The sequence below is a fragment of the Oncorhynchus mykiss genome, chromosome 27 (genome assembly GCF_013265735.2).
Source record: "Oncorhynchus mykiss isolate Arlee chromosome 27, USDA_OmykA_1.1, whole genome shotgun sequence".
In the NCBI taxonomy this organism is placed as follows: Eukaryota; Metazoa; Chordata; class Actinopteri; order Salmoniformes; family Salmonidae; genus Oncorhynchus; species Oncorhynchus mykiss.
This window is the reverse complement of record NC_048591.1, coordinates 27205001-27220000: the sequence shown is the minus strand read 5'-3', so window position 1 is coordinate 27220000 and position 15000 is coordinate 27205001. Positions and strand designations below refer to the sequence as shown.

General features: G+C 47.7%; 1 protein-coding gene across 16 annotated transcripts in view; it reads left to right on the top strand.

Annotated features, from left to right (window-relative positions):
• The window catches only part of LOC110507883 (unconventional myosin-XVIIIa), a 170661-nt gene that overhangs the window by 77205 nt on the left and 78456 nt on the right, over positions 1 to 15000 (top strand). For 5 of the 16 annotated variants that reach the window (XM_036964832.1, XM_036964833.1, XM_036964842.1 and 2 more), the window contains exons 1-7: positions 3210 to 3369; positions 5471 to 5699; positions 7158 to 7205; positions 10586 to 12052; positions 13247 to 13345; positions 13600 to 13662; positions 14520 to 14579. The exons of 3 other annotated variants lie outside the window; for them this stretch is intronic. In XM_036964832.1, coding sequence (XP_036820727.1) covers positions 5661 to 5699; positions 7158 to 7205; positions 10586 to 12052; positions 13247 to 13345; positions 13600 to 13662; positions 14520 to 14579 — 1776 coding nt within the window. In that variant the 5' untranslated portion in view covers positions 3210 to 3369; positions 5471 to 5660. Of the gene's footprint in view, positions 1 to 2609; positions 2723 to 3209; positions 3370 to 5470; positions 5700 to 7157; positions 7206 to 10585; positions 12053 to 13246; positions 13346 to 13599; positions 13663 to 14519; positions 14580 to 15000 lie in introns of those variants that run through there. 8 more of the 16 variants (XM_036964843.1, XM_036964835.1, XM_036964834.1 and 5 more) reach the window with 8 other exon arrangements.

Sequence of the window (15000 nt, the reverse complement as noted above, 5' to 3'; positions counted from 1 at the left end):
TGTGTGTGTGTGTGTGTGTGTGTGTGTGTGTGTGTGTGTGTGTGTGTGTGTGTGTGTGTGTGTGTGTGTGTGTGTGTGTGTGTGTGTGTGTGTGTGTGTGTGTGTGTGTGTGTGTGTGTGTGTGGACCTAATGTTTTTCCTCTGATTACCATAAAGGGTATCATTGTGCCTTAGTTAACTACTGTATTGGCTGTGGCTATTCTTTGTTTGAGTCAGTGTTTTGGGAGTTTTTAAAGACAAAACCTTAAACAAACAACAGCGTGTGTTTGTGGGCTTATGTAGACTTTGTGTGTGTGTGTCTCTTTCTGTAGTAATGTGAAAGATGAGTAAAGTGTGTGATGGTAGAGGACTTGGATTAGAGGTGATGTGTATACTGGTATGGATCCACATAACGGTATGTATTTTTACCGTCTAAAACAACAAGTTCTACAATTTGGACTACTTCACTTTCAGTTTTCATCTAGTTTGGTTGAGTATAAAATTAGAATGGAGAAAGCCCATTAAAACCATGCAGAATGTATTTGTTGTCATCCTAGGGTCATGCCCTACTCATAAAACATTAAGAACCTTAAAACCAAAAACACCGCCATACTGTAAAAAACAAGAAAAATGTTGGGATATTATATTTTGGCCATAATATGGCACAGCCCTCAGTTGTACTCGTCTGTGTATGATGGGAGACATGTCGAGGCTGGCCAGGACATGTCTGATGACTGACAACTAGGTTAGTCCCTGGGTGTCTCCCTCAGGGGACGTCAGTCATTGTTAGGAGCCAGGGACGTTTACACATCCTAGAGGACTGTGTTATTATGACCATGTTACACAACTGACCTACAGCGCTGGAAAACGAGTGTGCTTGGCACTGATTTGAGAGGGTTCATTCCTCGATTCCCCTAATACCCTTCCTCGATAGGATAGGCTCTCCTGTCAACAGGCCTGGGCGGCAGATGGTCACAGTGTTACAGAAGCACTCTTCCCTTCACATCCTGGTTCATACACACCAATCAACCTGGAAGACTAGGGATTAGAGAGGAAATCATAGTGTGTGTGTGTGTGTGTGTGTGTGTGTGTGTGTGTTACCAGAGCATGGGTCAATTCATTTTACATTCCTGTCAACTGAATTGGAATTCGTCCGGAGGGGGACCGACGGATTCTTTCTCTGAATTGATAGGAATTTTAATCAAATGTAATCCAGATTTTGTTTTTGAAATGGAAATGTGTGTTGTGAAATATAGGGCATTATCGTCGTCCCCCCCCCGTGGGTACAGTGAATATTGTGTTGAATACCATGCAGTTGAGTGTCGAGGGGGTTGGACATTCCACCTCTGTGCGTGTCATAGGCAGCATGTTATTCTTGTTATTCCCAGCTGACAAACTCATACCTTCATTTCCTCTTGGATCCTACTGTTTGCCATGCGTACAGCAGGATGGGAGCGCCGTCACACACATCATCCAGTGGACACACTTCCCGGCTCGCTCTCTCACTCACCATCAGTGTTCCCTGAAACAACTTCTATTTACTGTTACAATGCTCATGTCATGAAATCAGATAGGTCTATGTGTACTATACTGTACCAGTGATCTATAAGGTTATTATGCATTAATACACACCCATACACACACACGCATCAAAATGTGAAGTTCATTCAGTGGCACTAACATATCTAGATGAAGCATGGGTTGTAGACTATTCCATGTCACTGGTGCACAAGACGAGAAGGCAGTCTTTCCTAATACTGTAGATGTCCTGCGATTTTACGTAGCATGCATGCAACCACACACACTCAAACTCAGTTACATCACTGTATTTCTATTCTCCATGTTCTAAATTCAGCCTTGAGCAGCAGTTCCCACCCTTCATCCAACCACACCTCTCTGGCCAGCTTCTAGAAGCACTCTCCCTCAGCACTGCAGGCAACGTCTGTCCAGTATACAGTACAACACTGATCTGCCCAGATTCCCCTCAGCTCACTCCCCACACCGCCTAGCCTTGTGTCATACTATTACTAAGCTTTTGTGGCGCACATGATTGGGATTAGTTTCCTCTCTTCCTCTGGAGAGTGACGGCACTTTGTTATGATTGGTGAAGAATCAGCTCTTTGTCTTTGTGCTGCTGCTGCAGTCACACAACATACAGGCTGGTTTATATTTAGTGTTCTTCCTCCCCCAAGTGGCTATGTGAGGGCATTGAATACATTTACAAGGCCTTCCTTGAATAGGAAGTGTTGCCCTCTAGTGGTGTTTAGGGATATGACATTGAGAATAGTACTATAATGAGAAGTAGTTTGGATATTATATTAAGTGGCCCGAGGGCTTGTTTTGTTAAGAGGGTGTGAGTAGATAGTAGCATTGATTTATGTTCCTTTGGATTGTATCAATATGGTATTCTGTGCCTCTTCCCTTAGTGACACTGCACCACTGTTTGTTTACTTGTTGACTGTTTAATACAGTTCCCCTCATCGAAAGAGAGAGAATGTGTGAGGATTCAAACCTAATGTTGTACCCAGTGTGCTCTACAGCATGCTTCTTCCCTGGTGTGAGAGTGAGGGAGGCACCAAGCCCCGTATCATTTCCTGTGCCCCGTGTCATAGCGCTTCTGGTTTTCTCCTCCGTTTCCCCTCTTCCGCATTTCGTTCTGCAACTCCCAGCCTCAGACAGACCTGCAGACCACAGGAGAAAAGACTACGCCTCCCTCATAATCAAAACACACATGCACCTTCAGGTATGTAGGACACACACTCAGAGTAGACTGTCTTTGTTGTTGTTGTTTAACAAAAAAACACTTTATTACAGTACATTTACCAGAGATCCATCACTCCTCAAATAAGTCACAACAGAGGTTTGACACACACACACGCGCGCACACACACACACACACACACACACACACACACACACACACACACACACACACACACACACACACACACACACACATACTGACTGACTTCACTGGGGTCCTCACAGAGCAATTGAGGAGACAGCAATTGTCGTGAGAGAGAGGGCTGCTAGTTGTCCTGAATTCTTGAGGGGGGTGGGGGGCTAGCCAGGGAACCAGGGGAGGTATTGGTGACAGCGGTGTTGGTTCTGGGGAGCTATTTTTAACCGCCTGGACCCTAGTATCGTGACAGCTGTCCCTGCCATGTCTCTCTGAGAATAGTCAGCCTATCAGGGGGCTCCTCTCCCCAGCCTGTGCCCTGTGTGACGTGACGTGAGTCTGCCGGCTATCTCAGCTCTTTCACACACTCTCAACTAACTCTGTGTTGAACCCCCGTTACCGGGCAATGTTTTAAGGGCTTATTTCGGTCAGGGAAGGATTGGATCTACCAAACCTAACTCTATACTATTCACCTACACAGAAGACAGCAGGTAAAGGAGGAGCCGTGGTTCCAGGATTGTTGGGGGAAAGCAATAGGCCTTCTGTGGAGGAATCTGTGGGCTGAGTGTGCCGTCTCTACCATGGGTAACACTATTTTTAGGGCTGAAAGTGTTAGGGGCTAGCCATCGCTCTCTGCAACTGAGCTCAGCTAAGGGGAGCCATTTTGGCTCTGGAGATGCTAGCTAGCTATTCTAACATCCTGTTGCCTGAGCCTTGGTGTAGTGCTAGCCAATGTAACTTGGTTCATTTGGTTTGATCTGTGTGCTTTAGCATGTGTGCCAGTAGAATTCTGTAATAGTAGAAGTGAAAGGAGTGTGATTGCCAGGAAGGCTGTGATGGTAGCTGTTTGGAACTGGCTTTCATAGGCAGATTGGGCAGAAGTTGAATGGAGCCTTTGTGTCTTTTGAGTCTTGCCCCTGTTGGAAAAGACACGTTAACTGTTCAGTGTGTGTTGGTACTTGGTATAGTGAGCTATGCTATTAGCAATGCTGACCCATTTATATTTTGTGGAAATTCTGCTGTTCTGACCAACTTTTGAGAGAGAACCTATTGAAGAACAACGTTTGCCATCTGTGGAAAATGGGTCTGCTATCCTGCGATTTCCTGTGTAGGGTGCCATCTGTGGGTTGACTTCCCTTTTCTGTTGTTGGGGGACCAGCCTGACCCTAGTCTACAGTACAAAGTGGATCTGAGATGCAGAAAGAGTGTGTGCTGTTTCCTCTGTCAACACCAACTGGCTGCCCTAACTCTAACTCTCTCTCAGTGGACCAGTGATTACTCAAGTCCAGTGTTGTTTTGTCACTGTTGGTTGAGTTGTAGATCCCTGAGATGACTGTCCCTCTTCCTTGTCATATGAAATCAAACCACGTTTGTTATCAGGCTATGTACATTTCTGCTTTTATTGTCCGAGTCAGTCAAAGGCAGTTGTCATGTTTCACAGTGACTAATAGACATTAAAGTCTGTTCCTCAGCTTTTATTTTCATGATCTCTGGGCATAGCCCTATCTCTTTACTGCACTGATTCAGTATTGTCAATACGGCTTTGTTCTGTTATTGTTAGCTAAGTCCACTGGTGTTCTCCCAAAACAGTGGCTGAGTCACATTTGCCTGAGAGTGTCAGTTACCATGCTATATCCATGTTAGATGGCTCACTGTGCATGTTTGTGATGGTGTTTTTTGTACATGTTTATGTGTGTCTCTGTGTAAACAGTGTTTATATGTATGCGTGTACAGTTGTGTGTGTTGAGAGGGAACTAGAGAGTCAACCTGGCTGTGCAACCTGAAGTTGGTTTCTGAGGCGTTATGCCCACGTGGCTCCTCCTAAAAAAAGCCCTGTCCTGTCTCCCTGGCCCCTGCCTGGCCGAGCCTGCCCAGTGTCCACAGCAGACCTCAGCAACCTCCCCTATTATAGACACATTAGAGCTTGTTGTGGGAGAGCCGGAGCCAGGGCTACAGACTGACTGACCCACACTAAAGCTCTCTGTTCTGGGGGGAGGATTACGACCAGGGCTGCTCCTCATACACAGACATACAGTAGAGCATGGGACCTGGGCATGGGGCCTGGGCATGGGGCTGGGCAGGGGGCCAGGGCACGGGGCAGGAGGCCTTGGGACAGGAGGCCTGGGCATGGTGCAGGAGGCCTTGGGATAGGAGGCCTGGGCATGGTGCAGGAGGCCTTGGGACAGGAGGCCTGGGCATGGGGAAGGGAGTCTGGGGGAACAGGGCCTGTCTTGGTTGGCACCATGTTTGAGCAACAGCCAGATGTGATTATGAGTAAAGGCCCCCACTTAACCCACAGATTCAATACTCTCAGCAGGGACAGGGAGGTGCTGTAACCCGCCTCACTGCAGCTTCTCAACAGTCTGGTATTTGGCATTGAATGTTTTCTTTATAGAAATATCCCTGAGGTCATGTCTATGTATTGGTGTTCTGTTTGTTTTTTACTGTGATGACATCAACATTTCCTAGATACTTTTTGTGTGCCACAAATCACACAAATCATATGTTCATGTATGTAGCTATGTATGTTCATGTATATTTAGGAGAGCCCTTATCCCTCTGTTGTATCTCTTGCTTTTCTTTGTACCCTAGACTTGATCAGTTCACTTCCTGCGACTCGTGGTCTTTCACTATCCCACTGGTTACGGCCCCTAGAGTGAAAAAACTGTGATTTTGGCCTCAATTGTGAAGATCCATCCATCTGTCCAGCACTTCTCTCCATTCCTGCCCTCCCCCTCTTCCCCCCTCATCCTGCACAGCTCATGACATCAGTGCAACCAACATGGCATTTTCATCGCGCTTTTCCTTCTGGGAGCAAAAGGGAAGTCCTGTTCAGTTTTCCTCACAGCACGTTGGGGTGGGTTACGTTGTTGTGGGGACATGGGGTGGGTTACGTTGTTGTGGGGACATGGGGTGGGTTACGTTGGTGTGGGGACATGGGGTGGGTTACGTTGTTGTGGGGACATGGGGTGGGTTACGTTGGTGTGGGGACATGGGGTGGGTTACGTTGGTGTGGGGACATGGGGTGGGTTACGTTGTTGTGGGGACATGGGGTGGGTTACGTTGGTGTGGGGACATGGGGTGGGTTACGTTGGTGTGGGGACATGGGGTGGGTTACGTTGTTGTGGGGACATGGGGTGGGTTACGTTGGTGTGGGGACATGGGGTGGGTTACGTTGTTGTGGGGACATGGGGTGGGTTACGTTGGTGTGGGGACATGGGGTGGGTTACGTTGGTGTGGGGACATGGGGTGGGTTACGTTGTTGTGGGGACATGGGGTGGGTTACGTTGGTGTGGGGACATGGGGTGGGTTACGTTGGTGTGGGGACATGGGGTGGGTTACGTTGGTGTGGGGACATGGGGTGGGTTACGTTGGTGTGGGGACATGGGATGGGTTACGTTGGTGTGGGGACATGGGGTGGGTTACGTTGGTGTGGGGACATGGGGTGGGTTACGTTGGTGTGGGGACATGGGGTGGGTTACGTTGGTGTGGGGACATGGGGTGGGTTACGTTGGTGTGGGGACATGGGGTGGGTTACGTTGGTGTCTGTAGAAATGTGTGCCCTGCATGTATCACACCTCCACTAAGAGTCCATTTTGTGGCTTGAGAGTGTCACGTCGTTGAACGCTTGTGGTCTGACAGCCATGCCTCTGCTGTGGTTTTCTGACAGTGTGCTAAAAGTAACCGTTGTCATTGGATGCATGATCCAATATCAGTGTTTGACTCACCGTGGAAAAACCTTGACTGGAGTCATTTGCTTTGACAAAATAACGAGGTCCGTGATATTGCTTCAAATTCTTTATTCTGGGGGAGCTCTGACTGCCATGCTGGCTGTAGATTTCGTTTTGTTTGACTGCCATTTTGTTTGACCATCACAACACATCCTGTAGCTCCACAGTAAATGGATGCCTCCCCGAAACGTTACCCAAAATAAAAAATCATAGTGATAAATACATCAAAAATAAACCCAAAGCCTTTTTAAGCAGGTCTTGTAGTTCGGTGTCACTATTACATCACAATGGGCCATATTAATGTTCCTTTGTGGCTACAGATTAGTGTCTGTGGATAATATTAGCCTTAACGTTCAAATAGACACTGTGTGGTGTGTGGTATGGTAAGTGATAGCGCTTCCACATAGTATACATCCAGGTTTGCAGCATGGTGTATGTTTTGCATGTTGTGCAGTGAGGGAGTGTTTCCTGCAAGTACCCCTGGCGAGTGACCACTTCTAAGTGTCCTAGGTTTTGACCTCAGTCCCTTGTCTTACCGAACTCTTTAGGTCAAAGAAGAGGTCAGACCACCAGGCTCCAAGACTTCAAACCAGGGTGTAAGTTGACTGGTATCGTTCTCATGTTGTCAAGCTTTAGAGCAGGGCTATTCAATTCCAGTCCTGGAGGGCCAAAACACTTCTGCTCTGCATTCTCTTTTTCTAATCAGGTACTGATTTTGTGCAATTAACTACCAGGTAGAAACAAAAAGCACAAGTGTTTTGGCCCTTCAGGACTGGAATTGAATAGCCCTGCTGTAGGCTTAAAAGGATACTTCGGGATTTTGGCAGTGTGAAGGAAGTTGCTATCTAGCGTTAGCGCAATGACTGGAAAACTACCTCTGACATCCTTCATACTGGACTTAGAGACATAAAAATGGTACCCACAAGTTCATCTGACTTTGGGGAAGTAGATAATGCTAAAATCCCGAAATATCCCTTTAAGCAGGAATCTTGAGTGTGTGACTAAAGGGATCACAGGTTTCTGGGGATTGGAGTCCATTATGGTAACCTCACTGAGGAGGAGAGGAAGCTTCAGACTATTGAGATGTACCTGTCACATCACTGGTCTCTTACTTGGAGGTTTGCCAGCAGTACTGTGCTTCAACCAACTGAGCCATTGGAACCACACACACCCTGGTAGCTCCTGACACCAGACAAGTGTCTTTCTCGCCACAATAGGAGACAGTTACTCATTAACAAGCAGATGTGAAAACAGGCACAACGTGGAAGAGCGGTGTTATTTTTCTGTTCTGGATGTAATGTCACAGACGGTTGCACTTTTTAATTGCACAACAAACGCCTGGTGTTCCACGCTGTGTTTGGCTTCTATAATTGCTTTGTAAATAGTATGATTCCTTTATTTTCAAATGACAGTTTCTTGCCTCGCTGTGGGAATTGCAGCCATATCCCAACATAGCCTAAAGATTAACAAACAGGCAGTTTATAATATGCAACATCCGCACAAATATAAAAGATATTCAGCAACTCTTGGGGGACGATACTTTATTATTAAAACCAACGCCAGGTACTGTTTATTTATTTATGTATTTTTTTTACCTTTATTTAACTAGGCAAGTCAGTCTGACTCCCTGATGAAGGCTATTGGTTTTGATAATAAACAAGTGTGTTTCTTGTCAACTTATATTGCCCTTCAAGAGTTTCTGAATATCTTCCAAATATCCAGTTTTCTCAATTAATGCAGCTTGGTTGCAAAGCGAACCACAGTTGACCTTTTCCCTCTCCCAGTCAGAGAGCTCACACACTGTGCCCTCTGTACTGTAGGGAGACTGATGTTCAGAGCTAGGCAGTGTTCCCTCGCCAGGTACTGTAGGGAGACTGATGTGCTGAGCCAGGTAGTGTTCCCTCGTCGGGTACTGTAGGGAGACTGATGTGCTAAGTCAGGCAGTGTTCCCTCGATGGGTGCTGTAGGGAGACTGATGTGCTGAGCCAGGCGGTGTTCCCTCGCCGGGTGCTGTAGGGAGACTGATGTGCTGAGCCAGGCGGTGTTCCCTCGCCGGGTACTGTAGTGAGACTGATGTGCTGAGCCAGGCGATCTTCCCTCGCCGGGTACTGTAGTGAGACTGATGTGCTGAGCCAGGCGATGTTCCCTCGCCAGGTACTGCAGTGAGACTGATGTGCTGAGCCAGGCGATCTTCCCTCGCCGGGTACTGTAGTGAGACTGATGTGCTGAGCCAGGCAATCTTCCCTCGCCGGGTACTGTAGTGAGACTGATGTGCTGAGCCAGGCGATGTTCCCTCGCCAGGTACTGTAGTGAGACTGATGTGCTGAGCCAGGCGATGTTCCCTCGCCAGGTACTGTAGTGAGACTGATGTGCTGAGCCAGGCGGTGTTCAGCGCAGGGCGAAAGAGGACGGTGTGTCTTTAACACTTACTCTGCAGCGGTGTAGACAGGGAGAGTGACAGAAGAACAGTAGAGAACCAGCAGGAAACCAGGCCTTGATCCTCAGCCTGCCGGCATCCCACAGGCTGCGTCCCCAGAACTCAGCCGCCTGTATGGAGGGATCCACGTCTTAGCCCCCCTGGGAGCCATGGAGCCATGTCAGGTACTGTAGCGACTGGAGCATAGGAAGAGGGGAAGATGAGACACTAAAGCAGGTTATTATTGCATTCAAGTGTTACTTTCCTTCAGAAGTGTTGGTTAGCCTCTTAGGTGGAGGTAGGCTCTGTCTGTGGAGGGCAGTGTAATGTGTTGGGTTATAACAAGGTCTGTAGGAAGGCAGGGATATTCTTGTGTAAAATACTAGGGGAGAGATAGGAATGTGTGTCATTGGCACAATGCTCAGTTAGTGTGGGGAATGAGGTTAGGAAGGACAGTGTGTCATTGGCACAATGCTCAGTTAGTGTGGGGAGTGAGGTTAGGAAGGACAGTGTGTTTGGCACGATGCTCAGTTAGTGTGGGGAGTGAGGTTAGGAAGGACAGTGTGTTTGGCACGATGCTCAGTTAGTGTGGGGAGTGAGGTTAGGAAGGACAGTGTGTTTGGCACGATGCTCAGTTAGTGTGGGGAGGGAGGTTAGGAAGGACAGTGTGTTTGGCACGATGCTCAGTTAGTGTGGGGAGTGAGGTTAGGAAGGACAGTGTGTTTGGCACGATGCTCAGTTAGTGTGGGGAGTGAGGTTAGGAAGGACAGTGTGTTTGGCACGATGCTCAGTTAGTGTGGGGAGGGAGGTTAGGAAGGACAGTGTGTTTGGCACGATGCTCAGTTAGTGTGGGGAGTGAGGTTAGGAAGGACAGTGTGTTTGGCACGATGCTCAGTTAGTGTGGGGAGTGAGGTTAGGAAGGACAGTGTGTTTGGCACGATGCTCAGTTAGTGTGGGGAGGGAGGTTAGGAAGGACAGTGTGTTTGGCACGATGCTCAGTTAGTGTGGGGAGGGAGGTTAGGAAGGACAGTGTTAGCGTGTGATATGCAGCTGGGAGAAAGATTCTGCACAGGTGTGTGTGTTTGAGGGATATAGCAGCTGCAACTGAGCGAAGGTGTGTGTCATTAGCTCTTTCATTAGAAGCGCTGTGCTCCAGTGCAGAGAGGGGGCCAAGTCATCACCCATAGACACCTCTGCTATCTCAATCTGAAACCTCCACGCACCACCTCTCATATCAACCCATCCTGTTCTATTTCAGGACCTGGGCAGGCATGTGGCAGTTGGGTGAGCATAACAGCATGCCTGTCCAGGAGAGCAAACAAGCGCAGTAGACACAATCCTGCTAATGCTTAGGACCTGTGATCTCTTTGGTCAATCATACATACACTATCAGACGATCCAGACAAACACAGGGCTGCTCAGATAAGGTTTTTGGTTGAGTAACAAAATTGGAGTTTGCATAGGCTTTAAGCTGAACTGCGTGAGTTTACTTTAAGTCTGTTCTGGTTTCTCCTCATGTGTCTTGCTGCTCTGCTCTCTCCCTCCCTGTTGTGTGAGTAGTCAGACAGCGACAGTGGCAGTATGAGTATCCGCTCCCAGTCCGTGCCTAGTCTGGAGCCTGGCAGGGGCCTACTCTGCAGTAAAAGCCCTGAGCCGGCCAAGACACCGCCCGGGGTCAGGGTCAGGAGTCCCTCACCACCCAGGGTACGCAGGGATGTAAAGGTCCCTGAACGCTTCAAAAGTCCAGTGCCTCCGATCCAGATGCCAGCACAACGCTTCAGGAGCCCTGACCCACTCAGAGCTTCCATGATTAGCCCTGAGCCTGTGCTGAACGGGAACAGCAAGTCCAACGGATCCGTTAATGGAAGTGCCGTCAATGGAAGCTTTGCCAACGTCAGTGCCAACCAGCCAGACCTGGACAACGATGATCAGAGCCTTACCCGCAAGAAGGTAGTGAAGGTGGTACGTCGAGTGGTGAGGAAGGTACTACCTGCAGAAGAGGAGTATGCTCCAGCTCCTGAGCCTACCAAACCTGCCCCTGAACCTCCTAAATTGGTGCTATCGCAAGTGCTAAGATCTGTGCCCAAGGTCCCAAAGGTTCCACTGTTCTCTTTCAAGCACGACACCATCAAGACAGAGGAGAAGGACAATATATCAGCTGGGCTGGCCAGCCTCATGGTCCGCGGGAGGACCAGGGACCGCCCTCGCACACGCAAAGATGGGCCACCTGAAAAAAAACAGGAGGAAGCGGTGAAAAGAGAAGAAAAAGAAAGTCCAAAGTTGGTTGATATTAAATCTAGCCCTAAAGTCGGCCCAGTTTCAAAACCGGAAGATAAGACTCCCGTGTTGGCGGCACCTGCCAAAGTTCCTCCTACTGCTTCTACTTTGACCTTGGTTCCCTCCAAGTCTGCACCCGCAGGCTTCATCCCTGCCTCAAAGCCTTCCTCGCTCTCCCCTCCCGCAGGTTTCATTCCACCACCAAAATCAGCCTCCCTTAGCCCACCTGATGGGTTTGTACCAGCACCAAAATCAGCCCCCCTTTGCCCACCAAATGGGTTTGTACCAGCACCAAAATCTACCCCTCTTTCCCCTCCAGCAGGGTTTGCACCAGCCCCAAAATACACTGCTGTTACTCCTTCAGTTATCACTGTAGCTCCCAAATCCTCTCCAGCCAATCACCCGCCATGCTTCGTCCCACCACTAAAATCGACCCATATGTCCTCACCTGCCGGGTTCATACCAGTCCCAAAATATATACCCCTTTCCCCATCTGCTGGTTTTGTCCCCTCTTATAAATCCTCCCCTGTCACTCCCCCTTCAGCATCCGTTCCCACCTCCAAGTCCTCCTCCAGTACTTCCGCTGCAGGGTTCATCCCAGACCCCAAGGCCTCACATCTCTACCCTAACCCTCCCAAGTCCTCGGCTCTATCCCCTCCTCCTGCGGTCATCACTCCCAAGGCGAGTACCCTCTCTCCACCACCGGAGTTCATCCTGCCCCCCAGACAGCCAACCGTGAAGATGCCTGAGGTAGGCCTACTGTCCACACTGCATGGACCACTTTTGAGACCACTGTGTGAAAAAACAGATGTTAATTGCTAATGCACAAACAGCACTTTTTGCATCTCTATGATAACTCCAGTCATTTGTGTGTGTGTGTGGGGTGTAATTTGAACTAACTTCACTTATCTTGTTGAGGTCTCTACTTGTTAGCAGAGTTTCAGCTACATTTTGGTGCTACGATGGGCCCAGCCTGCCAAATTGCTCTCAAATCCCTATTGAAGTAATTTGCCTCTTCAGAACTTTCTCATCTGCACAAAGTCAGTTTATTTCTCAGTCTGTCTAAGGGTGCAGTCTCATGGGGCTGAAGCTTTTGTTGTGTTCGATTCTCTGTTACCAGCTCCATCTCTCTCTGAGTCTCTCTTGGGGGATGGAGCCTGTCTCACACAGCTCTTCTTCCTCACATCTCTCTCCTCTGAGACGCCAGGGCTGCTGAAACAGCTTCCACCAAAACAAACAACAAGTTCAGTAGCTCTTTTTCCCTCCAGCCTCAACCCAAGAGACCCTGCTGTCATCTGCAGCTTGGGAACATTGTTTATTGAGGTTAGCCTGTGGGGGGGTTTTCCAAAGGAGGAAAAAGCATATCGGGGTGGAATGTTCTGTTGCTGTGGCCTGGAGTTCCAGGGAGACCCGCAGAGCTAATTACCGATAGTGACATTGTCTTTCTGGGAAATAAAGCTCAAAGCTGCGCTGCAGCCACTTTGGCAGGCTTTGGGATAAGAGAACTATCTACACATTTTGCAGGTGCCAGATATGTTGAAAAGCTTTGGTCTTTTTGCTGGATTCTCGCTGAGTTTTGGCAATTACTGGCCTCTCAGGGTCTTTGTTTACTTGGCTAGCTGACCGTAGGCTGGCTTTGACCGCTGCAGTGACTATCTGAATTTGCTATAATTGTCTATAAGTTTGCTTGTGTATTGTTATCCAAGCTAGTTATAGTTTTGCTTGGCTTCGCCTTGTGCATTGAGATCCGAATAATTTTTTAAAAGCTGATTGTTGATTTGCTCACTACCTTAGCTAGACTCTGGACGTCTAGAGCATGGCTTGTTGTGGGTTTGTTCAGCATGGTTGTATAATTTCTTTATCTTATGGACTACTTGTATGTGTGTGTACATTACTTACGGTGTGCTTGTGCTCGTGGATGTATCTGTGTGTACAATTTTAAAGGTGAAGGCTTTGGCAGCCTCTCCCCTGTCCTCTGTTCCCATTGAGAAGGCTTCACCGCAGAACAATTCATCAACCATTACCCCAAACATTACCCAAAAGGTGTGTATGTATGTGTGTGTGTTGGTGTGCCCCACAGCATTCACACAGGTCACTGTTGCTATGCTGTGGACATGAGGTATTGTAACCAAGTGTGTGTGAGTTCAGGATTGGCACGGCATCTAGCGAACATCTCATAGCATGAAAAAAAGTACACATTTCTGTTGTCTATGAAGCAGTGTTGAATGTGGTCCGCTAGAATAGTGCGCTTTGAGTAGTAGTTTCAGAGCTCAACCTGTTGGTGATCTGACCTCCAGGAGGTGCCGCTCAGTCCCACTGAAGAGGCTCATAGACGCCTGGAGAGGATCTTCACTGCGCCTGTAAAGTCCCACCTTCCCTCGTCTCTATTTATTTATTTCTCTTTCTCGCGCTCTCTTTCTCCCGCTCACCATTTCTCTATTATTTCCACTTCCTCTGGACTGCCTAGATACATGCTTCTCCTCTCATGTGTTTCACTTGTTTAATCTTTACTTTCTTTCCTTCATTCATTTTAACAGGACACATTAACATTCCATAAATGCGTTTTAGAGGTGCCTATTTATTTTTCATGAATGCTCTTCATCATGCTCTTTATCTCTCTTTCTCTCTTTCTGTTCTTCACTGGATGTTCAATCTTTATGATAGCTAATAGTAATTTGTCATTTAATTTTTTGGCACATTTAATTTAAAGTACAGATTTATTCATTTGGGCCATATCCATTGCTTGGCTACCCAAACGTCTTGCTCCAGCCAAATGCTGCCCACGGACGCTAGTTTCTTTTCCACAATGAATCTGGATCTTAGTACCTCCACGACGAGTTCTAGAACGCAAATACAGAAACTGATGGATTAGGCCAGAGCCTGATTGGTTAGAAATGGAACAATCGGCAATGATTATTTTTTTTTCACTACATCCCTCATTTTGACATCACTACAAATGACTTCATTCATGGCAGTCTCAGACTGAAGTATGTATCGAGCATAGAGCAGCTGGAAGAATTCAATTTGAGTCGTCAGGCAACCATATCCATGCATGACTGAGTTACTGCATTTTCATGTTCACAATTAATTGAACTAATTTTCTGTCTTTGCTGCTTTCTTTTTCCATTCTTGTTTTGTCACCTGTCAAACATTATCTTTCTTTCTTTCTTTCTAATTGGTGCTTGGCTGCATCTTTCTGTGGCGGTTGTATGGCTAGCTGGAGCCGGTGGTTCGTGCCTCAGCTCCGCTCCTTTCTCCGGCCCCAACCCCCCCTCAGGTAGTGTGGCCCCCAGGCGTCCCCTCTGGAAGCCTGGTTGGAGTGTGTGTTTGTGTGGCGTGTTGGAGTGTAAGCCTAGATTCCTCTTCTAACTTACCCCTCTCTCACCCTGTCTGTCTGTAAGGTACATCTGTAATGGTACTTGGTGTTTGCTCTTCCTCATTTGTTTCAGACCCCAAACTCTCTGATATTTGTCCCTGATATTACCTGGTTCAGTCCTTGCTTGCCCTTCCTGTTTTTGGAACACAGACAATATTAAACAGTGATAGTGTCTAGATGTCTCAAGGGAAATCAAACAGACCTTGAACTGCATGGAAACTGACAAACCAACCCAGACAAAGGACTTTAATGTGCAGTTTTTCTTTTGTCAATAGCATGGCAGTGGAATGGATGGCCGCATGTTCGTTTTCCCGTTGTGGTG